The sequence below is a fragment of the Manacus candei genome, unplaced genomic scaffold, assembly GCF_025592945.1.
Source record: "Manacus candei isolate 608988 ecotype Guabito, Panama unplaced genomic scaffold, ASM2559294v1 h1tg000189l, whole genome shotgun sequence".
In the NCBI taxonomy this organism is placed as follows: domain Eukaryota; kingdom Metazoa; phylum Chordata; class Aves; order Passeriformes; family Pipridae; genus Manacus; species Manacus candei.
The window spans coordinates 521822-546422 of NW_026138237.1; the positions used below are offsets into that span (position 1 = coordinate 521822).

Genomic DNA, 24601 nt, shown 5'->3' on the forward strand with positions numbered 1-24601 from the left:
GCTGCACACTTTGACCAGAGCCAGGGCTTGGGGAAAGGAGCCAGAGGTGGGCTGTACAGAGTGAGGCCAAACTTCCTGGGCTAGGGATGGGAGAAGCTGTGGAGCTGCCTGTGATGGGCTTCAGAGGAGCTGGAAGCCCTGGAGCCTCCTCCTACCTGCAGAGGAGGGTGTGGCATGGGAGAGCCTCTCCCTGCCCTGAGACCTGCTTTTGGGGGATGTGCACCCTGCAGGCTTTCACACCTCAACATAGCTCCAGTTATTCCTGGGCTCTGCATGACCACAGGCATGCCTGGGATTCCCTGCCTAAAGCTGTGGCACTGTCTCCTTTTTCCCTGGATCAGTCCCTCAGAGGGATGATGTTTAGATTTCCAGAGCTGTTCACCTTCTGCCTTTTCTCTAGCTGAGACTCTCCTGCCTTAAAAAACAACTGGAGCAGAGCAGGGAGCATTGCTGGAGCACAGGGCCGGGGCTGCTGGAATTTAAAAACGGTACTGATGCAGGCAGCAGCTGGGCTCCTTGTGTTTCAGGGAAGAGGGGAGATGCTCCAGACACTGGGCTGCCTCTCCAGCCCTTGCAGGATGCTGCTGCAGTGGCATGCAGCACACCGGTGCCCCAGAGCCTGAGCTCTGCTGGATTCTGGATGCAGAAGTAATCCATTAGGACCTTATGCAAAGACCCCCAGACATCTGTGTACTATGGCAGGAGGAGCCCCTCTTGACCCTCCTTTTTTGTAGTTAACCCCCTTCCCATGATAAGATGACTCCATAACCCGGCTCGGAGGTGTTATGTGCTGCTGTTTGCAGAGGCTGTGTATGGGTGCAGAGTGCTGCCTCCTGAACACCCAAGGTACTGAATGTCCTTGAAACCTCCAAATCCCTGGTTCCCTGCAACCTTGCATGGAATACCCTAAGCTGGAAGGGACCCACAGGGATCATCGAGTCCAACTCCTGGCCCTGCACAAGAAAACCCAACAATCCCACCATGTGCCTGAGAGCGTTGTCCGAACACTCCTTGAGCTCTGGCAGCCTTTGGGCTATGACCACTGCCCTGCAGAGCCTGTTCCGGTGCCCACCCACCTTCTGGGGGAAGAACCTTTTCCTTGATATCCCGCCTAAACCTTCCCTGGCACAGCTGTACCCATGCTCAGCCAGAAAACAGTAACTGCCTCTTCTATTTCTGGGTGCACTGACACAAACAACCCCTACCTCGTGTTCCAGGCTTTCCCCACCCTGCTCAGTTTTAACTCTTGCTGCTGAACAGTGCTTTCTGCTTGTCCTGGAGGAAGAGGAGGCATGGAATGGTGGTGCATGTGCCAGGAGCCATGTTGCAGCATTCCTGTGTGCAAGGATGCTAGCTGCAGCAGTGGGGGAGTTGGAAGGAGAAAGAGCCCATATACTTGCAGCAACCATCTGGGCAGCCTGGCCACATCAGGGTATCCTATGACACCCCATGCCCCTCCATGCAGTCCTGCCCACCAAAGCAGCCACAGGGATTTTTGAGGCATTGACAAAACAGCATCTTTTCCCTGAGTTTTGTGTTCAGAAATACTATAGTTCTGGAGTTCCTTTTTTCTGTGGTATTTTTCCAAAAACAGTTCCACAGAAGACAGACACATGGCAGAGTCTGAAACAGGAAATGCAAGTGGAGTGTGATCGAAAGCATGGGCCATGCTCTGCATGGGCAGCAGCCTTGCCAGGATCACAGGGAGAGGAGGGATGAGTGGCTGGTAACTGTGGGCTGTGCAATCCCCCACGCCCTGGCAGCACCAGCCAGCCCTCAGCTTCTCCAGCCTCTTACACTAGTTGGCAGCATCTTTTGAGGGACCAGTTTATCTCCCTGGCTATGGCCCAACCCCTTCTGTGAGTTAGACTGGTGAAAACAGAGCAGCTGGAGTATGTTGTATGCTGGTGAAGAGGAAGAGAAGTTAAGTTTATAGAAGCCAGAAACCATCCAAAAGCAAACACATCCTCACACAAAGCACCGGCATGGGGAAGGTGAGGCAGCGTGAGGCTGTCCTGCCCCATCATGACCGGGGCAGTGGAGCACCAGGGCTGCTCAGCACTATGAGGAGGGGATCCTAGGATGGAAAGAGCCAGAGCAGGACTAAAATCTCTGGGTGGGCATGACTGCCAGAGGAGGCATGGGAATACCACCACCAAGCCCAGATTCCTGCCTAATTTTGGAGTTGACCCCTCCCCATCCCACTTTCCCTGACAGAAAGGGATGTGGTGAGCTCAGCCTGAGGCTGAGTCATCCTAAGGGAGCCTCCATGGTCTTCACATTCCTGCTCCTGTGAGCAGGATGGGACAAGAAGGACAGGGATGTGAAGGCAGGAGGAGATGGGCAAGGTATGCTGCTTTCAGGTGCTGCTGCCAAACACACGGAACGTACCAGGGCTACAGAGGGGAAAAAGGAGGGGGAAAGGGAGTGCTACACAATGGTTATATTCCCACTGGTAAGACCACTAGAGACTTTTCCACTGAGAGTCACCTGTCTCAGCAGGAGAGAAGCCTTCCCTGCACATCAGTACTGCAAAAACCGAAAGTGGTGAGAACCCACCAAATGCACTTACTCTCTGCTCAATGCAGGGATCCCTGGGCTGGGAAGGTGCTCAGGACACCACCCAAAACTCCCTAATCCTCTCCAAAATGGTGCTGCCCAACTCATGCCTGCTGGGACGGAGGCTCCACATCCACAGGAGAGCCCCAGAGGTATGTGACCCTCAGAGCCAGCTCCATGGGAGATGCACTGTCCGTACACCTTCCACAGTTCTTAGTTTGCAAGCAGCCAGCACTTCACAAGAGATGGATGCAGCTATTCAGCTGCATTTGTGCCACCATGGGGGAGATGGCCAGGGTGTCCTCATCCACAGTTTCCCCATACCACTATCAGATGTCCCAGGAGCTCAGAGAAGCTTGGGGCATCGCTTGCAGTGACCATTGAGCTGAACAGGCAGCTGGCTCGGGGTGGTGGCCAAGGAAATGCCAGCCCATTCAGTGCTACTGCACTGTCAAGCTGAAGCGGTTTATTGACTGGGCTGCCCTACCAGGCCAGAGGTGTGGGACCAGTGCAGGTTCCCAGGTGTCCCCCCAATTCCCAGCTGTGTCCTTACAGTGGGTTAACCAGTGGCTGCTCTGAAGCCCTTGTGTTCCTGTGCCGGGTCATGCTTCCTTGGCACCACTTGGCTACCATGTGTTCCTGCATGGCTCCCAACAATCTAGTCCAGGCTGCCAGATACATGGAGATGCCAGATCACTGCAGCTAGACCTGCAGGACAGCTGGACACTGGGGCTGTCACACACCTGGGGCTACCAGACCTCTGGGACAGCCAGATCCTGGGGCTGTCAAGCACCTGGAGTTACTGGATTCCTGGGTCAGATGGATAATGGGGCTTTCAGGCTTCTGAGGGCTGCTGGACCACCAAGACAGACTGACCCGTGGGCCCTTGGGCACTCAGGTGTGTGGGACCCCTGGAGCTGCTGGAACTCCAGGTCAGACAGATCCCAGGGCTGTTGTGCATCTAAGGCTGCAGATCCCAGATATAGCCAGAACCTGGGGCTGCCAGACCCCAGGGACTCCCAGGCACCTGGGACTGCCAGACCTCTGGGACAATCAAAACCCGGGGCTCTTGGACACCCAGGGTTGTCAGACCCCTGGAGCTGCTGGGTCCCAGAACAGCCAGACCCTGGGGCCATCGGTCTCCCGGGGCCTCCCGGGGACCTGGAGCTTCCAAACTACTGTGACAGCCGATCCCCGGTGCTACCGGATCTCGGTTCCCTCCAAACCCCGGGGACACTGGACTCCCTGGACTCCCGGGAGCTGCTGGACCCCCGGGCTGCGCTGGAAGCCAGGACTTCTCATCCTCCCATTCTCCCTCGGGGACCCTCCCCCCGTTCGGCGGCGCTGCCCACCCGGTGGAGCTTCCCCGGGGCCGTCGGGGCGGCGCTGCCCGGGGCCGGGGCGGCGGCGGCGGCCCCCGGAGCCTGGCCCGCCGTCAGGGGAACCAATGCGGAATTTCCTGGCTGGCGGCGGGGCCCCTCCCGCCGCTGCCGAGAGGGGCGCGGGGGAGGCGGCGGCGAAGCGATCGCACCGCGGCTTCCGCCCGCCGAGCGGCAGCCGGGACCGGCGGGGACCGGGGCGGGCGGGGACCGGGACCGGCGGAGCCGGGGCAGGGGGACAGCGACCGGCCCCGTATGGGCTGTGCCGGGTCCGGCCGGGCCCCGCCGCTCCGCCGGTGATGGAGGCCCGTGCGCTGCGGCCGCCCCGCCGCCCCCGGGCCGGGGCCGCGCTGCTGCCGCTGCTGCCGCTGCTGGTGCTGCTGGTGCTGCCGGTGCTGAGCCGCGGAGCCGCGCAGGAGCTGAGCCCCCGCGGCAGGAACGTCTGCAGGGCCGGCGGGTAGGAGCGGGGGCGGGCAGGTGTGCGGGCTGTGCGGGGCGGGACGGGACCAGACCCCCACCGCGGTGCGGGGTCGGGGCCGCGGGACAGGACACGGGACGGGCTCGCCGGTCCATCCCCCATCCCGGGCAGCCGCCGCGCTGGGCGCCTTCCAAGACAAAGTCCGTCCTGTGCGGGGCTGAGGCGGGGGGAGCCGGCGGCGGGGCGGGGGTGAGAAGCACAGCCTGAGTGGGGCCGGGGCGGGGGATGATTCTGATCCCCGGGGTGCTGCGGGGAGGCGGTCTCGAATGCCCTGGCTCCGGTCCCGCACTCCACCGGGACCGGTCGTGTTGAGGAGAGCCGGTCCTGAATTCCTTTGGAACCGGTTCTGTATACTCCAGGGCCAGTTCTGCTGTGGGGAGCTGGCATTTGGTGTCTCTGGGGATGGACTAAGCGGAAAGGTAGGGGTGGGGGGGAAATCCTGCATCCCTGGGGCAGAATCTGTGGTGGGAAGCTGGTCCTGGGTGCCTTCAGGGATCGGGTTGCACTGCGGGGGGTCGGTCCTGCACCCCCCGGGGGCCGGTCATGCTACTGAGCCTGGACTGGTGGGATGCAGGATGCTCTGGGTATCATGGTGGAGCTGTGCTGGGCTGCTGATGATGGTGGAGTTGGCAGCTTCAGGACCCTCGGGTTTGGCTTCAGAAAGTGGGTGCTGACACTGTCTAGCTGTCCCAGGGGTCACATCCTGCCTGCCTGGCCAGGGGCAGAGTCCTGGGAGGTGGCACTGCTGTGTCCCCACTCCCAGTGCTCTCTGTGTCCCACAGGGTGCTTTGCAGAGCATCACCTCAGCCGAGCTTCTCCACAGAGCTCAGGCATGGTGCTGCCCAGGCTCCTGGGCCAGGCTGGCCACAGCAAAGGGGGAGAGTGCCCACAACTACGGCCTCCTCCTGGGAGAGCTGGATCCCCTGCCCCTGATGGGGGGCCCAGGCCATAAATGCACCTTTATATCTCGCCCATGAGGTCAGACGAGTCCACAAGGAAAACATGTGCTGCGAGTGAGAGGGGCCGCATAATGGCTCCATTCAGCAGGCCCGCAGGGCGCTGGTGCCCCCTCCTCAAATTACAGCCTGAGTTTCCTAAGGAGGCATTTCACGAGCCAGAGCAGCCACAGCTCTTGTCCATGCTGTTCCACAACAGGGGAGGATGCAGGGAGCTGTCCCTCCTCTGCTGCCTGTGACCTGCACAGCAAAGCTGCCACCACATCCTGGGGATGGGGTGCCTGGGTGCTTCCCCTTGCACAGGGACGCCCCCCCCATCCACACTGGATGAAGGTTGGGAAGATGCTGCACCAGCCCTGCAGGGCTTGGGCTCGCTCTCTGTGCCACTCGTGGGGTGTGCAAGAGGCACTGGCTGTTGAGTGGGACAGGATCCATGGGATGGGCAGGGAGTGGTGTCCATCCTCCTGTGGGGACAGGACCTGAAGACAGCCTGGGAGCTGGGGATAGTTGGACAGGGATGGTCTCTAGGAAGCTCAGATGATGTTTGCATCACTTTTCACCCCTCACCCTTCCGCAAACCCTTCTTCTCTCTCCACCCGCCTGCCTGGCACCCACCACCATCATGACCGTGTACAATGGACATGGAGGACACTCCATATGTCACCATCCAAACCTATCCTGTTGGCCCCAACGCCCTGGTGCTGCAGGTCCTGCCCTGGGACTGGGGCTGGGGGCAGAGGGGCTGGAGGTGGCCTGGGGTCCCAGTGTCCCCCACCTGAGCCTGGTGAAGCTGCTGTTTGGACTCTAGGCTCTGCAAAGTCCATCCAGGCATCCTGTGGAGATGCCACCACAGGTTTTGGAGGGCTCAAGGGGAGGATTATGTGACTTCCTGAGATCTGGCTTGCAAGTAGCAATTCAAGAAGCTATTTAGGGCAGAAGAAAAGGGCATATTTGGGGCTCTTTGGGGTTTTGTGTTCTAAATGCAACTTGTCACTAAATTTGAACCTCTCTTATGATTGGTTGCCCATTGGCATGACCCTCTCCAAAGTGCTGGTGGGGATGCAGGCTGGTGACAGCCTGGGCACTGCTTTGTCCCTGTCCTGCTCTCTTGCTAATGCTCTCATTTGTTAATCTTGGGGGTTTACTTACTTTTATTTTCTTTCTTTGTCCAAATGGTTTCTGTTTATGCACATGGTCCTACTTCCTACCTGCCCTGGGGATCTCTGTCTGCCTGCACTCCAAAGCTGGGGTCGGGGAGCTGCAGCTGGCATCAGCTGGGGGTGTGCCACTGGCTGGGACCTGCTGGTACCAAGAGTCCTGTGTCCCACACAGTGGAAGCTGGGTGGCACCAAGTGATGGGTAACACAAAGAAAGAAGGAGATTAGCACTGGGGTGATGCTTGGGAGAAGCAGCGAGGCAGGGATGGAGGAGCTCTGGGGATGGGGAAGGTGCCAGTGATGCTCTGAGTGCCAGGGATATGCTGGGTGTCCACAGGGCTCCTCTGCAGCTCCATCCAGTGGGCCGAGCAGGGGGGTCTCACGTGGGACCATGGGCAGCAGCTCCCACCCAAGCCCCAGGGTCTTGCTCCTGCTTTCAGGGGTGTAAGCCTGCTCCTCATTGTTCAGGGAGGGCTATGTTGGTCTGGGTGAGGAGCCATCCCTCCTGCCTCAGGAGCCCTCTCCATAGCTGTTGGTAGAGAGGACATGTTACAGGGAATGATGTAGAATACTATCCACAAGACAAATATTCTGCCTCTGTGGAAACCCCAAGATCCTTTGCTGAGGTCCCACTGATGCTCAGCATGAGCAGGATGTGGCCATGGGCTGGGGCCAAGGCTGCCGTGGAGCACTTGTCCCTGCAGGTGACAGCTTCGTGTCTGCCCACATCCTGCTCCTCTTCCTCCACATCAGCTGAGCTCCCCAGCCCCAGCCACAGTTTGGAGGCAGTTTTTCCTTTTTCTTTTCCCAGCATTTGTAGCACTTTGAAGGAAAGAGAAAGAAATAGGATATGTATTTGCACTGGATGTCTTCAGTGGCATGTCCATGTGGGTCAGGAGCAAGCTTTTAAACACGTCTCCTAGTTATCCTTTTCCAGTGATCATGGGGCAAGTGGAGCTCTGTTAAGGAGCTGAGGCCATGAAACATCTTTTAGTCCAACATGCTAATGGCGCTGGTCACCTGCAGCCAATACTGCCCCTCCCTGTGGCTGGCTGTGCTCAGGGACCAGTCCTGGTACCATACTGGGAGCACTGGTTTTCCAGTGATGCATTCTTGCCACAAGAGAGGTTGATTGCTGTCAAAGCTGCGAATAAACGAGGCACGGGCTGAGCAGGGTGTGGGTTGCCATTAGCAGGCACAGGCAAAGAGAGATTAGCTATCAGGAAAAAGATAAACCCAAAAGATAAGAGATGGTGGGCTGGATCCCAGCTGGTGGTGGTAGAGGTGCTGCTCGCCTCCTCCAGCTCATGGCAGAAGAGTTTTTTCTCCTGCCGCTGCGTTACAGTGACTCCCAGCTCCCCGCTGTCAGCTTGGGGCTTTCATCAAGAATGATGCATTTTGGCGCATCCCCCATGATGCCCATTTTGGTGGCCAGGCTGAGCCATTGGAGAGAGGAGGTTGCCCAAGTAGAGGGGTTTCCTCTTGCAAACCTGCAACGGTTTCATCTGAAACCCCACCAAACTGAATTTATAAAGAGTGGAGTGGTGAAAGCAACTCCAAGTGGAACAGTGGGGGCTTTGGCCATGTCATGGGAGGGCAGAGGCACTGTGGACCCTTCCCCACCTGAGCATCCCAGCACATCTGACAAAGGTTTTCAGGAAGGGCAGCCTGAAGCCTCTTGCAGAGAAGAACCTTGACTCCAGCCCACCCAGTCCTCAGGGAGGTGATTTGGTGGTTGACCCCCCCTTGCCATTAACCCCGTGCATCCCCCTGCATGTTTGGCAGGATCAGAGCCCTCCACTCAAGCCCCGGGGTCCCCATGATGGGGGGTGTACGTGCCGCTGCCATCGCAGCATCTTGCGACCGCTTCCACAGGCTGCATAGATGGAGCTATTTTGAGCTCTGGCTGCAAGGCATTTTTTCCAGGCCTCGAATCATTTTTGTGGTTCTTTTCTGCCTCCTTTCCAACTTTTCACTGTCCACGAAAAGGGGGACACGATGCTTCTGGCTCGGCCACATGGGTGCTGCCCGCCGAGGGGCCAGGGGTGGGAGCTGCATCCCCAGCACCCCAGTTTGGCCAAGGGGCTGCTGGCAGCTCCCTCCTCGGCCCCAGGACGAGGCGGTCTGGCAGCCAGACGTGGTCCTGTGACTGCGCTGGGTTTCGAGCAAATACTTCCTTGCTGTCTCCTCCTCTTCTGCATTTGTTACGTATAAAGAGGAAAAGGAAAAAAAAAAAGCCAAATGCATTCCAGGCTGTGCTGCAGACCAGCCCGGGTGAAGTTTTCTTTGACTGCAGCAACTGCTTTGACTGTTTGTGACCCTCCAGCATCACTCCCATCACCCATGGGAGCAGGCAGCGTGGGTCACCCTGAGGACAAGTGGGTGGCTCTGGGGATGAGCAAGGGTCCCAAAACAGGGATTTCTGTGAGGTCGTGGCACAGGGATCGTACTTCCCACATTCACTTGCAGCATCATGAGCCCTCGAACATTTGCTTGGAGGAGGCATTGACCAAGTGCGGGTGAGGCGTCCCTGCGTGTCCCATCCAGGCAGAGAGCTGAGCATCCCTGGCTGAGCCTCTGAGGGGGTCTGAGCCCCCATCCTGATCAAGCTTGTGCCAAACATATCTTGCCTGATAACTCTGTGCCTGGTGCTCCCTAGAGGTGGTGGCACTGCAGGACGCCCAGGGGATCAGGGACACATTCCAGTTGCCTGTAGTTGGCATCCCCCTGCTCGTACATGGGCACATCTCCTGGGAGCTGACTGTGCTCCAGCTATTCTGGCCAGGTGGTTCCAGCCTACCTTTGGGGTGCCAATCCTAGGCCACCAAGCAGCAAGCCTGGGGTTCAGATCATGTTTTCCCCTGGGACATTTAGTCTTCCCTTTTTTCCCAGCTTTGGGGAGGGTTTTTTGGATTATTTATTTTTTTTATTGTAGAGGTTGCAAACATGACTTTTGCTGTTTCATCACTCATTAATGGGAGGAAGTGGTCTCATCCTTGCTCCTCTAGTCACCTCAGTGGTTGGTGGGACATCTCAAGCAGCACTCATGGGAGGCCCCCAGCAGACCCATAACTCCCTGAGTGCTGGAGGAAGAGCCAAGAGCTCTCTCTGCCCCATGGGAATGCAGCAACCCCCGGCAGGACCACTCACCATCGTGGTTTCAGTGCTCCTGGTGGGTTCTTGGGAAGGACCAGGACTTTCTGAGGGTTGTAACTATTTGTGATGCTTTTTTTCTCCCCTGCAGCTCCTCGGTGCTTGTGTGCTGCCTAGGATGGAGGCAACAAGGAAGCGAGTGTTTAATAGGTAAACACTGCCATTTTGCTTTGTTGGACACTGCCCATCATTTGCTGAGCCCTCCTGGCCTCACCACCACTGTCAGGGGCCACTCTGATGTGTCCTGTGGCTGGGACCCCCTGTCCTGGGGACTGCAGCTGGGGTCCTGCCTCTCTGCAGTGCTCCAACATCATGTGTATGGAAAGGGTGCTCAGCTCCAGACCTGGGGGTCACAGGGCTGTGGGGGTTTCTCTCCTTGACAGCCAGCTCTGGGTCTAAGGATTTGGGGCTGCTGCACAGGGACCCAAGGGACAACGAGGTGTCCCCTGGGGTAAAGGTGCAGCTGCAGGGATGGGACTGAGATTCCCCATGGGTGCTGCAGCAGCATGGGGAGCTGAGCCAGAGCCTCTGGTGGAGAAGAAGCTGCCCAGACCAGGCACATATGTATCATGACCCCAATGGGGAGAGGCTGCTGGGGCAGGCAGGGACCACCTAGCCTGGGTTGGGGCCATACAACGTGTCACAGCTTTTTACTGGGGCCACAGTGAGCCCAGCATGGATGCTCAACATGAAACCCTGGGAGCATCATCCCCTGCGCTGCCACCACAGTGAAGGTGGCTGTTTAGGGTTCCCTGCAGTCTTGGCTGGCCGTGGGGCTCACCACAGCCCGGGAGAGCCACAGGTGGCAGTTCGCAGCTGGTAGCAAAGCCCATGTAACCAACTAACCCACTGTGCATGAGCCCTGTAACCGTTCGCTGCATGCTTTGGGAATGGGATGCATCCCCTTTGGAAGGGAGAAGGACAGGATCTGCCAGGACAGTGTGGGGAGGATGGTCCCACGGTGAGCTGTCCCCATCTCCTGCCCCCCAACCTGCTCTAACTGTTAGACTCACTGCTTCTAATCTGTGTAATCTGTCTATTTTAGGGGTTTCTATAGTATCCATCACCATAGGTCTAACAACTCCCAGGTAAGGTGGTTGGGGTGGGTGGTTGTCTCTCCCGATGCCTAAGGAAACTTGTCCAGGGTCGTGTGGGATCTGCAAGCACCTGCCTGCACTGCAGTGCTGCCTGTCCATGCTGCCTGTCCAACATAATGTGCCTGCCTGGCTCCAGTCATCGGCCTCAGCACAAGTTCCCCTCAGCAGGAGAGGGGTGGGTGGCCTTTGGGGGCTGGTGGCCATGCAGGAGAGACAGTGGTGGGGTGGGAGTGGCACTGCTGTGGTCCATAAGGAGTGCAAGGAAGGGGACCATGCTCATGGCTGCCCACAACCCCTCTATCTCATGCCCCCATCTCCCCTCTGTCAAGGCGGAGCTGAGCAAGGGACAGTGCCCCACTGGGTGCAGCTGCTGGCATGGACGAGGCTTGGCTGGGTAGCAGGAGGCTGGTGACCAGGATGGAGTTGATCTGGGTGGCAGAGTTGGAGCTGAGCTGGGTGACAGGAGGCTGGTGGCATTTTCCTGGCGGGGATCCCATCCAGCCACTGTGGTTGCTAGGATGGTGATAGTGCCACAGCTCAGCAGCACTCAGAGGGCTACTGCACAGCCCTTCCCCTGCTCTGGGGGCTTTGGGAGGGCTTGGGGGAGCAGGGATGAGCAGGCAGTGCTCAGGGGAGCAGGCACTCACACTTATGCCTGCCGTCTGTTTGTGCATCCAGCCGTGTGCGAGGGGAACTTTACCTGCAAGGAGAATGAGGTGTGCGTCAGGCCCAGCGAGTGCCGTTGCCGCCACGGCTACTTCGGCGCCAACTGCGACACCAGTGAGTACTGGCAGGAGCCCTCCTGTCCTCAGCAGGGTTCACTGGGGTGGCTCCAGCTTATCCTGGGGTGACATTCCAGAGCAGAGCATCAGGGATCGGGCTTTGAATGCTTTTGCTCTGCCCTTACCTGTCCCCTGGGCATTGTCCTTTTGCCGGGGTCTCCTCTGAAATCCAGTGTGCTGCAGGGAAAAGAGGGAGGATGGTGGTCAAAAGGTCCTGTTGGGACTGTGGGTCCCTCCAGTGGTGGGGTTGTCCCCCTGGGTAGTCTTGGGCTGATGGATCTCCCTGCAGAGTGTCCGCGGCAGTTCTGGGGTCCCGACTGCAAAGAGATGTGCAGCTGCCACCCCAACGGGCAGTGCGAGGACGTGACAGGTCAGTGCACCTGCAACCTCAACCGCTGGGGTCCCAAGTGCGAAAACATCTGCCTCTGCAAGCATGGCAAGTGCGACCAGAAGACAGGCAAATGCACCTGCGAGCCCAACTGGTGGGGGCCGCAGTGCTCCAGCTCCTGCTATTGCAGCCACAACTCTCAGTGCGACCAGCAGACAGGCAACTGTCTGTGCCAGCCCGGCTGGTGGGGCCGCGGCTGCAACAACCAGTGCTCCTGCAACAACTCGCCCTGCGAGCAGTTCACGGGGCGCTGCCAGTGCCGGGAGCGGACGTTTGGGCCCCGCTGTGACCGCTACTGCCAGTGCTACAAGGGCAAGTGCAACCAGGTGGATGGGACCTGCACCTGCGAGCCAGGCTACCGGGGCAAGTACTGCCGCGAGCCGTGCCCAGCCGGCTTCTACGGCCAAGGCTGCCGGAGACGGTGAGTGGGCAGACTCTGCTGGGTCTGATCCGGCACTGGTGGGATGCAGCAGCAGGAGATTTTGGGGCTGCACTGAGTGATGGTTTCCCCCTTGGCCATTGCAGGTGTGGGCAGTGCAAGAGCCTGCAGCCGTGCACCGTGGCAGACGGGCGCTGCCTGACCTGTGAGGCGGGCTGGAATGGCACCAAGTGTGACCAACCCTGCTCGCCTGGTTTCTATGGAGAGGGCTGTGAGAAGCTCTGTCCCCCCTGCAAGGACGGCCACACCTGCAACCACATCAATGGCAAGTGCTCCCACTGCAACCCGGGCTGGATTGGAGACCGGTAAGTGCAGCCGGATCTTGGCAGAGGGATGCTTGGCTTCCCTGATTCTCCCTGCGCAGGGAACAGGGTTGCTGTGGGGTTCTGCAGCCCTGGAACCAATCCTGGGTACAAGAGTCTGCAGGAAAGCATCCCAGCTTGAGAGCTAAGCCTCACTGCTAGCACAAGGCATTACCTGGGCATAGGGCACGGGTCTTGCAGGCTCCCCCCAGTCCCATGACTGTGTCAGAGAGCTCAGTCCATCCCTGTACCCCTTTCCTGGCTTCAGAAACCCCAAGCCACCACAGTGACAGCCGGATCTCCCTGCATGTAGGGGGATGCCAGAGGTCCCCAAGTGTTATGGATGCTCCAGTCATCTGCCCTCATCCTTCCACAGGTGTGAAACCAAGTGCTGGAACGGGACATACGGGGACAACTGTGCCTTCGTCTGCAGTGACTGCGTCAATGGCCAGTGCCACTTCGAGACCGGGCAGTGCCTCTGCCACCCTGGTTCCCACGGCACCTAGTAAGTGAGGCACAGTAAGCACACTTTTGGGGGTGATGCTCAGGCACCTACTGCCCCATTGGGTCCTACGTGGTTCTCAGCTGAGGGGTTTCCTACTGTAGAAGCGCTCGCAGGTGATAATTCGGATGATGTGGGGAGCAGAGGGAAGGACATGCTCACAGACCCGTTAGCAGCAAGGTCATGCTGCGAGAGGGATCGTGCTTTAGAAAATGCCTATTTGGCAAAAAAAATTGACAAAATGGTGGTTTGTTGGGTTTTTTTAAGTCCAGGGTGGAATTTCTATCCAAAAAGAGAGAAGAAACCACATCCCAGAATAAGGAACAGCCTCACAGGCATGGCGTCCGCAGGGGGTCCTGCTGCAAGCTCTGCCTCTGGCCAGGGTTTTACCCAGGCTTTCTCCTTCTCCCTGCCCAGGAAAGGGGTGCAAGGGCCTGCTCCCATCCCTGGGTGGGTTTTCACAGCATGGGACTGAAATGTTGTTTGAAAACAAGAGGAAAGAGTTTCCCACCCATCTGGGACATGCAGACAGTTCCTCCAGGTCCTGCCGGGTGGTGCTCAGGATTTCCCAGCAATTAACTGCAAGGGTGATGACAAGGACAGGGATTTGGAGCTGGCATCCTGCCCATGCTGGCATTTCATTCAGGGCATAGAAACGGGGAGCATTTGCGTTTTGGGGTTTATTTTTGTGGGGCTTCACCAACCACTCACAGTGCTGAAAGAGCCACCGGCACAGGCACCAGTTCAGGATGCCCAGCCTGGGCATCATGGCCAACTTTGGTAGTGAAGGCAGAGGTGAAAGGATCCCAGTGCTCAGCAGGGGGGTGCAGTGATGCTTTTGGCACAGTGCCAGAGGACAGAGCATGGATTACAGAATCATGGAATCAACTGGGTTGGAAAAGACCTGAGATTAAACTGTTCTGAGCCCAGCACAGCACGGGACTGTGGGGATGGAGGATGTTCAGGATGCAGCCCAGCCCCAGCAACGTCCTGGTGCCAATAACCGCGAGCTGAGCTGTGTCATGCGGTGCACGCCAGGCGGGCTCAGGGACATTCCCAGCGCTCAGGCAGATCCCTGTCACTATGTGAAAACTAGCGTTTTTGTCAGCAGCGTATAATTTTACTAAAAATGGGATTTCTGGAAGGAAGGCAGAAGCAATGTCCTTGCCGTGAAGGGGTATCCTCTCAGCTCTGTGTCAGGAGGATACTAAAGGAACAGCTGCTAAAGTGTGCACAAAGTGCTTTATCTTTTCCCTGTCTTTCCCAGAGTTGTCAGGACCCTCCTGGAAAACAATCACCCCCCTCTGCTCTCCCAAAACCTCAGCCTGTGGCAGAAATGTGGGGCCAAGTGGTGGGGTGAAAGGTTTTGTGTTGCTGAGGGAATATCCCTGCTCCTGTTCTGTTGCATTTGCTTCCTGGCACAGCCATTGGAATGGACATGGGGGCTCAGCACCCATCCTGGCGGGCACATGGCAGGCACACAGCAGGTACACGGTGGGCACACGGCAGGCACACAGCAGGCACACGGCAGGCACACGGCAGGCACACAGCAGGCACACTGTGGGCACATGATGGGCACAAAGCTTGGCCTAGGCGGCGCTTTGCAAGTCGTTGGAGCGTGAAATGGGCTGAGCCGCCTACAGGCACCGTGCCAGGGACAGGGGGCAGCTGCGTCTCTGGAGGAGCAGGTTTGGGCTGGGGCCCACTGGCTCCTTACAGCTGCGGCTGCTGCAGCCAGGACACAGCTGGTGGAGGATTTGGTGTCCAGCAGTGCTGCTGGCATCTCCAAATCTATCTGAGTCAGGCTCTGCAGTGCCTGGCCCACAGCTGGGGAGACGGGTTGGATTGGTCCCGCTCCCGAGAGGCCCAGGTGCTTCTGCATGTGCCTGGTGCATGCTTTCCATGCTCAAGTCCTTGATGCTCATGGATTGGTGCCCATTCATGCATGTCCCCATCGCCTTGGTGACTCCACCATGGAGGTCATTTTACCAGTGGTGGAGATTTGACACCAGGCAGAGCTGAATGGGGGGGGCCTACTCTGATGGAGTTGGATGCCTTGGGGCTCCTCCATTTTTTTTCCTTCTTGGAGACCAAAAAAAACCCAAAAAAAAAATCAATCAGGGGATCTTTCCAGCTCGTGGCCACTGCAGGTCTGTGCAGCTTGGCAGGGATGGGCCTTGGGGTGCGCAGCCACATCACTGCTGAGCTGAGCTGGAATCCCTGTGCCTGACACCAGGGTGTCTTTAGATGTGACTGCTGGGTTAATGACCTTTCCTAATTACCATGTCTAATGGTAATGGTGAAGGGGAATGGTAAATGGGTGAAGGGGAGCAGTGACACTGTCAGAGATCCAGCTGGGCCAAATCCCCAGAGTAATAGGCGAAACTGCTGGGTGGGCAATGGGCTACTGATCCCTGTAGGTTACAGGGTCCCTCAGAGTGTGGTTGAGTTGGCAGAGCAAGCTAGAGAAGTGCTCCTTGAAGTATGGAGGGCTTGGGAGAAGGTAGCAGCCAAGCAGCCCCACACTGCTGTGCCCGATGCACCACTCATCCAGCCCCTTCCCTCCAGCTGTAACCTGACTTGCCCTGCTGGACGCTATGGAGCCAACTGTGCCGAAGCCTGCAGCTGCCACGACGGCGCCTGCGACCCACTGACAGGCGCCTGTCACATGGGTGAGTGCTGGAGGGCACAAGCGAGGGCTGCCACTGCCACAGGGCTGGCACCAGGCTGAGCCACGGGTCTGCCTTGCAGAGGCCAACCAGAGGATGGGGGTGATCGGGGCAGGGGCCCTCCTGGCGCTGCTGCTCATCCTCCTGCTCTCTCTGCTCTGCTGCTGCTGTGTCTGCCGCAAGAAGGACGAAGCCTGCAGGTGAGTACTGGGAGGGATCTCACCAGGCTGGGAATGTGGGGGACCAGTGGGGTCTGGGATTGACAGGGGGATGCAGGGACCATGCTGGGACAGTGGTGCTGTGGGGAAACTGAGACAGACCAGTGCTGCCCATGTGGCACCATGCTGGTCCCTGGGGTCTGAGCAGGTCCTGCTGCGTCATTGGGGCTGATAGAGGGGCTCGGGATGAGCCCTGCCTGGGGAACCCCTTCCTGCTCTCCCTGACTTTGTTTCCTCTTGTGGGCCAACACTTTATGGAGACCCACCAAGTCTCCTCCAGTCTCCAGGGGGTTGGAACTGATCTGCAAAGGGAATCCTGAAATACAACAAGGGCATTAAGACGTGGTGAAGACTCCCAGAACAAACCCCTGGGCCATGGAATGAGACCTAGGGAACAGGGAGGATGCTGACTGTTCTGCATGAGGATGATCAGGGCTGGGAGAGTGAGTTCCTGAAGCAAGGTCAGGATGTTGGCAGCATTTTGGCATCACCAGGTAACATCCCGCCATGAGGACAGGCATAGGGACAGACCCACAGCAAGGAGAAATGTTTCTGCTGCTCAGCAAGGGACGAGAGGACAGTTGGAGCTCCTCCAGCTGCAGAGAAAACCCCCTCGTGCCACCAGCCACTGCACAGGAATTTTCCAGAAGCCTCCCCTTGCAGCCCTGCCAGCTCAATCCCAGCCCAGCACAGCTGGCTTGGAGAGCCTGGGGGCTGCAGGAAATTATCCTGCAGATAAAGCACAAAGGCAGCCCTGTGGGCTGAGGTATAGCACCAGGAGAAGGGGAATGGCTCCAGTTTTGTCTCTCCCAGGGTGTCCGGACCACAGTGTCCCCAAACCTCTGGGTGACCTGTGGTGCTGTCCCAGTGCAGTCCCTTGCCAGAGCGTCCCGAGGGATCACAGCAGCAGTGGGCATGGCACAGGTTCCCTTCCATCCACATGCGAAGCCACTCACTTCTGCGGCTGCAGAAAATTGCTTGAAAACTCAACCCCGGGAGGCTTCCAAACCAGAGAGCAAATAAAGAGAAGCCATGTGTTTGGCTTTGGATTGGGATGATTTTAATTTTTTTTAAAGATTCAGAGTCTTGACCGGGTGCTGTGGGTATTTTGGGGCTGCACTGCCAATGGCCATGGCTGGTTCTGGTCTTGCCACCATCCCCTGGCACTACTCTGCTTCCTGGTGCAGTGCAAGCTGGTGCCCAGGGCTTGCAGCAGCCTGGGTGGATCCCCAACTCCCTGTGCCCTGGGCATGCCCCTGCTTTGATCCACCCTATTATTGTTCCAAAATCCTCTTTGCGTTTGCAGCATCCCTGAGCTCTCTCTGTTACCTGTGAAGGCTGTCCCTGTCACCCATGAAGTCTGTCCCCACCGCAGGGAGGGGAACGGTGTCTCTCTGACAGTGCCATTACCTTCTCTTGCAGCTCCAGCCAGGACCCAGCAGCAGCCAAGAAGCCGCCAAGACGCTTGTGCGGGCGGTTCAGTCGGATCGGGATGAAGCTCCCCCGCATCCCTCTGCGCCGCCAGAAGCTACCCAAGGTCGTGGGTAAGATGCTGGAGCTGGGGAGGGTGCAGAGAGCCAGTCAGGCTCCAGGGGCTTTATTCCTGTCAGGGCAGTGTGCGTGGCTCCTTTTGAGCTCCAAACCAGGGTGGTGAGCATGGCATAGTGGTGACAGGGACATGTGTCCTCAGGAGAGTTACCATGGTTGGTGCAAGCCTCCTGGCTAACAGGGGCTCAACCCTTTCTGACTGCAGCCTCTGGATCTCCAAGCACATAATTTTGCTTTGTGAGGCAAGGGTGGTACCTGGTGCTGGAGCTCTGCTTAGAAGTTTCAGATTTTGGGTTTACTCTCCTGAGGTTTCTGTGGAGAGGAATGGTCCCTGTCACTCAGCAAAATGCCTCTTTTACCCTTCTGGTCCTGAGCTAACCCTGCCCCAGCTTTGTCTGGAGCCAGAGCACCCAAGGGGGATGCCCCCCCTGCTGCTGTGTGCAGCAGAGTTGTGGGTGGAGGGGCAGAGACTTGGGTTGAGCTCCCCACACTGCCTGGGCACAGAGTGGGCTCGCAGGGGACTGCTCACACCTGGCAAAGCCCCTGACCTGGCGCTGTCAGGGCTGTTGGGGACTCCCTGCATCCAGGCAGCTGGGGGATGCTGTCCGCTGTCACCCTCCTTGCACCTCTGCAGCATGAGGAGCTGGGGATATGCTGCAACTTGGGGTGAAGGCAGCACTCCCCACCTTGTGCTGGATGGGGTTCAGCCCCAGCCTCCTTTCCTGAGCCCAGAACTTTTGTGGGCATGCCATGCTGGTGGAATGCCCCAAGCAGTCACATCCTAGTGCTCAGCATGAGGCCAAATTCCCTATCCCAGATGGGACACAGAGGTGACCCCCATCCCTGCACAACGTGCTTGAGCTTCAGCATCAAAGCTGAGCCCTCACCACGTGGGGCACAGCAAAGCTCTGCCTGGAGCAGGGTGTGTTGGGGCCCAAGAAACATTCCTGCTGCAAGGATAACAGAGGATCATAGAGGCTGTGTTTGTGGAAGGGGCCAGGAAGGGCTCAGGGAGGACAGAAGGTGCCTGTGTGTGGCAAGGGCAGGGGGGGCTCACGGGGGGCTGCCTGTGCCTTCCCCGTACCGGCCCATGGGCAGCTGGCACCTGTCCAGTCAGTGTGTGTACAGAGGGCAGCAGCGGCCTCGGGAAAGACTGAGGATGCTCAGGATGGTCTCAGGTCCTGGCAGGGCTGGGGCTGTTCCTGGCGTCTGTTATGGGGCTGAGGGTTGTTATTTCACTGGAGGGAAAGGCTTTGGTCAGGGCTTGCCTTGTGTTATCCATCACAGCAGAGCCCTTGTGGGTTCCAGCAGCTCCCAGTCCCACTGGTGCATGGTCTGGTAATGCCTCCAGACCCTGTTGGGTGTGGGGACTCCCTGGGTGATGAGGACCTGTTGAGCTGCCTGCAGCAGCTGCATTCATGATGCCTGGTAACCATGCTGCCACATCAGCATGTGGCCCCACCTGGAAGCCGCAGCAGGCGGTATCTGGCGACAGAGGCCACTTGTTCCCCACACTGGTCCTGCCCCAACAGGAGGGTCCAGGGTATGCTGAAGTGCCCCATTGCAAGTGCCAGGTCAGTGCTGGAGGTGCTCAGGACCCCATGGCTATGTTGCAGTGAAACTGGTGCTGGCTGATGCCCAGTCGATGGTCACTCTGGATCTGTTCACATTCTGGGCCATATGTTTACTGGAACCAGGTGGGTTTTCCCATCTGGGCTCAAACACCAGTGAGCACAAGTCTACACGTGGTAGAACCCTCCCAGGTGAGACAGCAGGTCTTGAAGCCCCACTGATGCTCATCAGGTGCCTGGCACCCCAGGTTTCTCCCTCAAAAGCTGCTCCCAACCTTGGCACCAGCTTTGGATCCACAACATCTCCCTAGGGATTACACCTGAGCTGGCAGCCTGCAGGGCCACATCCTGGGCTGATGCAAGCAGCCGTGGTGCCAGGGTTTGGGCGTCCCTGTGTGTGGGATTTGCTCATTGGAGTGTCAGTGGTACCAGTGTGGGTCTCAGTCCCATGTCACCCCACAGATGCTGGGGCTAACCCAAGCTCTGCAGCCCACCACCTCATCTCCTCTCCAAGCAGCAAAGATCAACCAGCCCTGAGGGTGATGCCGATCATGAGGAGCTTGGGCTGACTGAGAGAGGGTGGCCAGGAGGGCTCTGGAATCCCCCTCTCATGGTCCTTCTGCAGCTCCTCGCTGCTCCATCCTGGTCTAGAAACCAGTTGGCCACCGTGCAAGCAAAGTTTGGGTTGGTACCCTGGTGCTGTGGCTCCAGAAGATTTCAGGAAGCAGTGGCAGGAGAGAATATGCAGGAGGCATCCACATTTCTCCCTGCTCCACCAGCCCATGATATTTTGCCCAGGGGAAATAAATCCCTGGGGACCCCACACTTCCCAAAATCTCTGGGTGAGCTGTATATCCTCATTTCATCCTTTGGCTGTATCCTGGGTCTCACTGGAGTCCCAGAGATGCCTCGTGGCTGTAAGTCTCAGTCACTTGTCACGCCTCCTCTCAGGAAGCATCTCCCTTCATCTTCTTCCAGCTGGCTGCTTTTAATTTTCTCTTTTTGGTTTTTATTATAAGGAAAGACATTTTGGAACTGCTGCTTCCCCTTCTCTGGGTCGTTTGCTCTTTAAATATCTCTGCTTGGGTTTTTTTTACCTTAATCCAAGAAGCCAAACTATGCAGGGACAAACGTGCAGCACTGCCATCATATTAACAACCCTGCATGTCTGAAGCCAGATTCCCTAATAATGGATAAGCGTTCCAGGGGGCATCCCAATAACACTAAATTTTATTGTAAAACAAGGATATGGTGCAAGAATCAAACAGTCCAAGCCTGAAATTGCAGCACAACTGGGGTACAATTGGGATTGGGATGCAGTTGGAATGTGCAGGCAGAGCTTACTAATACCAGGAAATATCCATATACAGCTGGGACCCTGTCTGTGCACAGGGTTTTCATAGAATCATGGAATGTTCTCAGTTGGCAAGGATTATTGAGTACAGCTCCTGGCCCTACACAGGACAACCCCAACAATCCCACCATATGCTGAGAGTATTGTCCAAAAGCTTCTTTAGCTCTGGCAGCCTCAGGGCTGTGACCACTGTCCTGGAGTCTGTTCCAGTGCCCAACCACCCTCTAGGACCACACTTTTGCAGCCCTTGCTCCAAAGTAAGGCCCTGCCTGGCCTTGGAGGCAACTTGTCACTGTCCCAAGGGACAAAAGCCAGCATTATAGGGATTGGGACAAGTGCATCTGATGCTGCCTGGCTCTCTGGGAGGGTCCTTCCTCCCAGTTGGTTGCTGCCACAGTCCTGTGGGTACCCAAGGGCAATGCTGAAGCTGTGAGCTTCTGGGGAAGCCCTGCAGGGTGTGTTGGAACATGAACTTATCCAGCAAAAAGCCTCAAAAATTATGAAGCTGAAAAAAAACATCCCTCCAGCCCAGACAACTAACTGCTGAGCTTCCTTATTTCATTTTTTAAACAAGTTTTTTTTCTGGTGGTTTGTCTCTTCCACTCGGCTTCTCTGCAGGTGGCCCCTCGGCAGAGGGGGATTGCTCCTACTCAGCTTCAGAATGGGAGAAGCTGGCAAAGGGATCAAAAAGTTGCAGAATTCGGGAAAAAACAGTGATGTGCATCTCCTGCAGCAGGCATCCTTTTATTATCCTTCTGCATCCTTGTGTAGAAGCAGATGGAAAAGGAAAATGCAGTCAGTGATGCTGAAGTAGGAATTAGTGGAATTAAAGCTGGCAACTAATTTCTTCCCCTGAGAAGGGGACAGCCACAGTGCTAGGACTCTCTTTGTGAGGTGGCTTTGCTAGGTTGCACAGCTCATGGGTGACCACCAGGCCACTCACTGTGTCCTGTGGGACTCAGGGTTTTGGGTGGCTCATCCCTCTGCCATGTACATCCTCAGTCTGGACAGTGGAGACCATCCATGGAGAGGGGGATAGATGGAGGTGTGAGGCTTGAACAGTCTCTGCTGCCCATGGCCTAGGCATGGGGGATGCTGGTCACCACCACTGCAGGTTCTGTGGGCACTTGGCTGGAGGACCTGGTGGGGAGGTGCAGTGAGAGCTGTGCCTGTGCCTTGGATGCTGTCCCTGTCCCCAGTACCACCGGGAAGGTGGGCAAGGGTGTGCAGCATCCCACCCTCCTGGCTGGGAGGGGGGTACTGGGGGATTTGGCAGAATGGGCACTGACAGCAGTTCCTTACCCTTGCAGTGGCCCACCATGACCTGGAAAACACCCTGAACTGCAGCTTCATCGAGCCACCCTCTGTGGTGGACCAGCCTTCCCCATCCTGGTCATCCCGCGGCTCCTTCTCCTCCTTCGACACCACGGACGAGGGGCCAGTGTACTGCGTCCCCCATGAAGGTGAGCAGGGGGTACATCCCCAGGAGACTTTGGGGACATTACCAGGGGCCTGCTCGAAGAAGAGGTGTCACCCTTGCACAGTGGGGATCGTGTCACCCTGGTTTCTTGTGCCCCAGGAAGGGATGCAGGTGTTAGTCTTGCCTCCCACGCAGTTTCAAAGCTCCCTCCTCTGGCATTTGCTGTTCCAGGGTTAAGAGCCAAGAGGTCCCTGACTGGGAGGTGGGAACAAGGGTAGTCCAGGGGGAGCCCACTGTCCGGCAGGAGCATCTTGGTCCTTTCCCTCATCAGGCACATCCCACCTGACATCCCCGTGCTCTCTTCCCACAGAGAGCGTGGGTGACAGCAGGGACAGAGGGACACCTGCCAGCTCCGGGGACAAGCTGGTGGCCCCTACCGGCGGGGAGGAAGCAGGTGAATACACATTCTTGAAGGAGACCGGCTCTGTCAGAGCCTTCCCGGGCGACAGCAGTGAGACACCCCTGCTCAAGTCTTCGGACAGCGAGCGCTCCTCCTGCGGCTCTGGCTCGGCCGGCGCCGCTCTCTACGCTCGGGTCGCCCGCCTCTCCAAGCAGTCCAGGGAGGAGGAAGATGCCACTGCAGAGCCCCGCAGCCCCGGGAAGCCACCATCCCCGGAAAGGACCAAGCCCCGTCCCCCAGACCCAGCCACTAAGCCCAAAGTCTCCTGGATCCACAGCAGGTACAACTCTGGCCAGTCCAACTCACTGCCAGCACCCAGCCAATCCCCAGACAGAGCAGCTGCCAACTCCAGCAGCCCCGAGCAAGGACAGGGCTTGGCCAAGAGGAAGAGGAGCCCGAGCGAGACATCAGCCAGTGTGCAGGGCAGAGTGGAGGAGAAGGGCAGCATGCGGGGCAAAGAGAAAGCGCAGAAGCAACCGAAGGAGCCTGGTGTCCCTGAGGGCAAAGCCAACCTCACCGGGGAGCCCCAGTCACCCTCTAAGCCCAAGCAGAGGAGCAAAGCCAGCTCAGAGCCGATGGAGAGCATCAATGGGGCAGTGCAGAATGCCTTCCGAAAGATGGGCACCTTCCAGCCGGAGCGGCGGGTCGGGGACTCCAAGGATGCTCCTTGCAGCCCCAGCACCAGCAAACCCCGCTCTGAGCCACTGCATCCCCAGCTGGCCTCTGAGCTGGCTGCCCAGCTGAAGGAAAAGACTCAGAGCCTCAACAAGGGGGACGGAGGCACCCGGGTGAATGGGGTGGGCACCCAGCGGGAGAAGCCCACGCCTCCACAGAAAGCCAAGCGTTCAGCAGCTGCCAGTGGCCAGAAGACCAGCAAACCCTTGCTGCCCACCTCTCCCCACCTGCAAAAACTGATCCCTGGGGTGGCCGAGCCAGCAGCTGGGGAGCCCAAGTGGGTGGAGAAGCCAAGTGCTGTCAGTAGCCAGGATCAGGCCCTTCCCAGCGAGCAGGCAGCCAAGAAAACCCCCATTAAGAAGCCTCCAAGGAAGAAGAGCAGAGAAGCCAGCCTGGAGCCATCCAGGGCAGCTTCTGTGCCCGCCCAGGCAGTACAGTGACCAGGAGCCAGGCACCAGTCCCACACTGCCTGGCCGCACACCGGAAAGAAGGACATTGCCAGCACAACCAGTGGATGGGGGAGCCTGGACTGGGCAGGGGGCACTGGAAGAGCCTTGAGCCTCCATTTATCCCCTCCACCACTCATCCTCCTTTTTCCTTTAGTCACCCCTGCCCTGCGACCTGGTCCCTCCATCCATGCCCTGCTCCTGTTCCCTGCCTGGGTCTGGCAGCTCGCCCTCCCTTCCCACGCAAGGCAGGACCACAGGGAGCCGGCCCGGCCGCCACCCCAGGGGAGTCCGTGCGTGGCATATCCCCCCTCTATTTTGTAGCAGTATTATTGATCGCATAAGCAGCGCTTGTTGTACTAGACGTGCCCATGGTATATTCTGCAGTAATGGAGCCGCTCGCTTCCTGCATCCCACTCTGGTCTGTTGGGCTTGCAGAGCACTGGAGAGCTCCTCTCACTGAGCTGCTGTTCAGTGCCCAGGGCAGTGCTAGGCATGGCCCACAACCATCCTTGGCAGCAGACCCCCTGCCCCAGTGCCCTGGGCTCCAGGCACAGCTCTCCATTACCGGTCCTGCCGCAGATGCGCTGTGCCGGCGTGGGGTCGAGCTGGTTTCGACTGATGCCACCCTTCCTCTGCCCTGGGGCTGCTCCTGTCCAGGAGGAAGTGCTATTTATGGACGGAGCTGGACACCCTTCGGGCTCCCGCATCCCATCCAGCAGAGTTGGAGGGATTAGTTTGGTACGAGAGAGCCTGGCACCTCTGCAGAGTGCTTTCCTAATAAAAGTGTATTTCTTCCATAGCTGGATGCCATCTCTCCCTGCCCAGGCTCCCCAGGGGCTGGCAACGTGCTGGAAATTGCCTAGTTTTACTTGAGTGCTATCCTGGTCCCAAGTGGTGTACAGTAGGGAGATGGATGACATTGCAGCAAGTACAGGCAGGTGGTAACAAGCAGCAGACGGGGGGAACGCAGGTCCCTGCTGAGGCTGCTGCTATGTGCTCACCTGGCATCAGGAGACCAGCCCTGGGGGCAAGACAAAGAGCCCCT

The 24601-nt window shown here is 57.9% G+C and overlaps 1 protein-coding gene across 3 annotated transcripts; it reads left to right on the forward strand.

The window, feature by feature from the left end:
- The first annotated feature begins 3730 nt into the window (after window positions 1-3730).
- On the forward strand, window positions 3731-24601 carry SCARF2 (scavenger receptor class F member 2). Of its 3 annotated transcripts, XM_051774144.1 has the most exons (12): window positions 4322-4395; window positions 9774-9832; window positions 10728-10770; window positions 11458-11559; window positions 11851-12370; window positions 12475-12693; window positions 13067-13195; window positions 15761-15864; window positions 15944-16061; window positions 17502-17623; window positions 21863-22015; window positions 22343-24599. In XM_051774144.1, the coding sequence occupies exons 5-12, from the start codon at window positions 11889-11891 to the stop codon at window positions 23545-23547; spliced, it is 2532 nt and encodes an 843-aa protein (XP_051630104.1). In that variant the 5' UTR covers window positions 4322-4395; window positions 9774-9832; window positions 10728-10770; window positions 11458-11559; window positions 11851-11888; the 3' UTR covers window positions 23548-24599. The 3 variants fall into 3 exon arrangements, with proteins under 3 accessions (XP_051630103.1, XP_051630104.1, XP_051630102.1); XM_051774143.1 differs by lacking the exon at window positions 10728-10770 and having other exon boundaries at window positions 3731-4395; window positions 22343-24601; XM_051774142.1 differs by having other exon boundaries at window positions 10728-11559; window positions 22343-24600.

Bases quoted from the DNA above. Each gene is read 5' to 3' on its own strand.
- SCARF2 (XM_051774143.1), top strand. From the start codon at position 4,007: ATGCGGAATTTCCTGGCTGGCGGCGGGGCCCCTCCCGCCGCTGCCGAG. The intron at 16,062-17,501 runs GTGAGTACTGGG...CTTCTCTTGCAG, and splicing joins AAGAAGGACGAAGCCTGCAG to CTCCAGCCAGGACCCAGCAG. The intron at 17,624-21,862 runs GTAAGATGCTGG...TTACCCTTGCAG, and splicing joins GAAGCTACCCAAGGTCGTGG to TGGCCCACCATGACCTGGAA.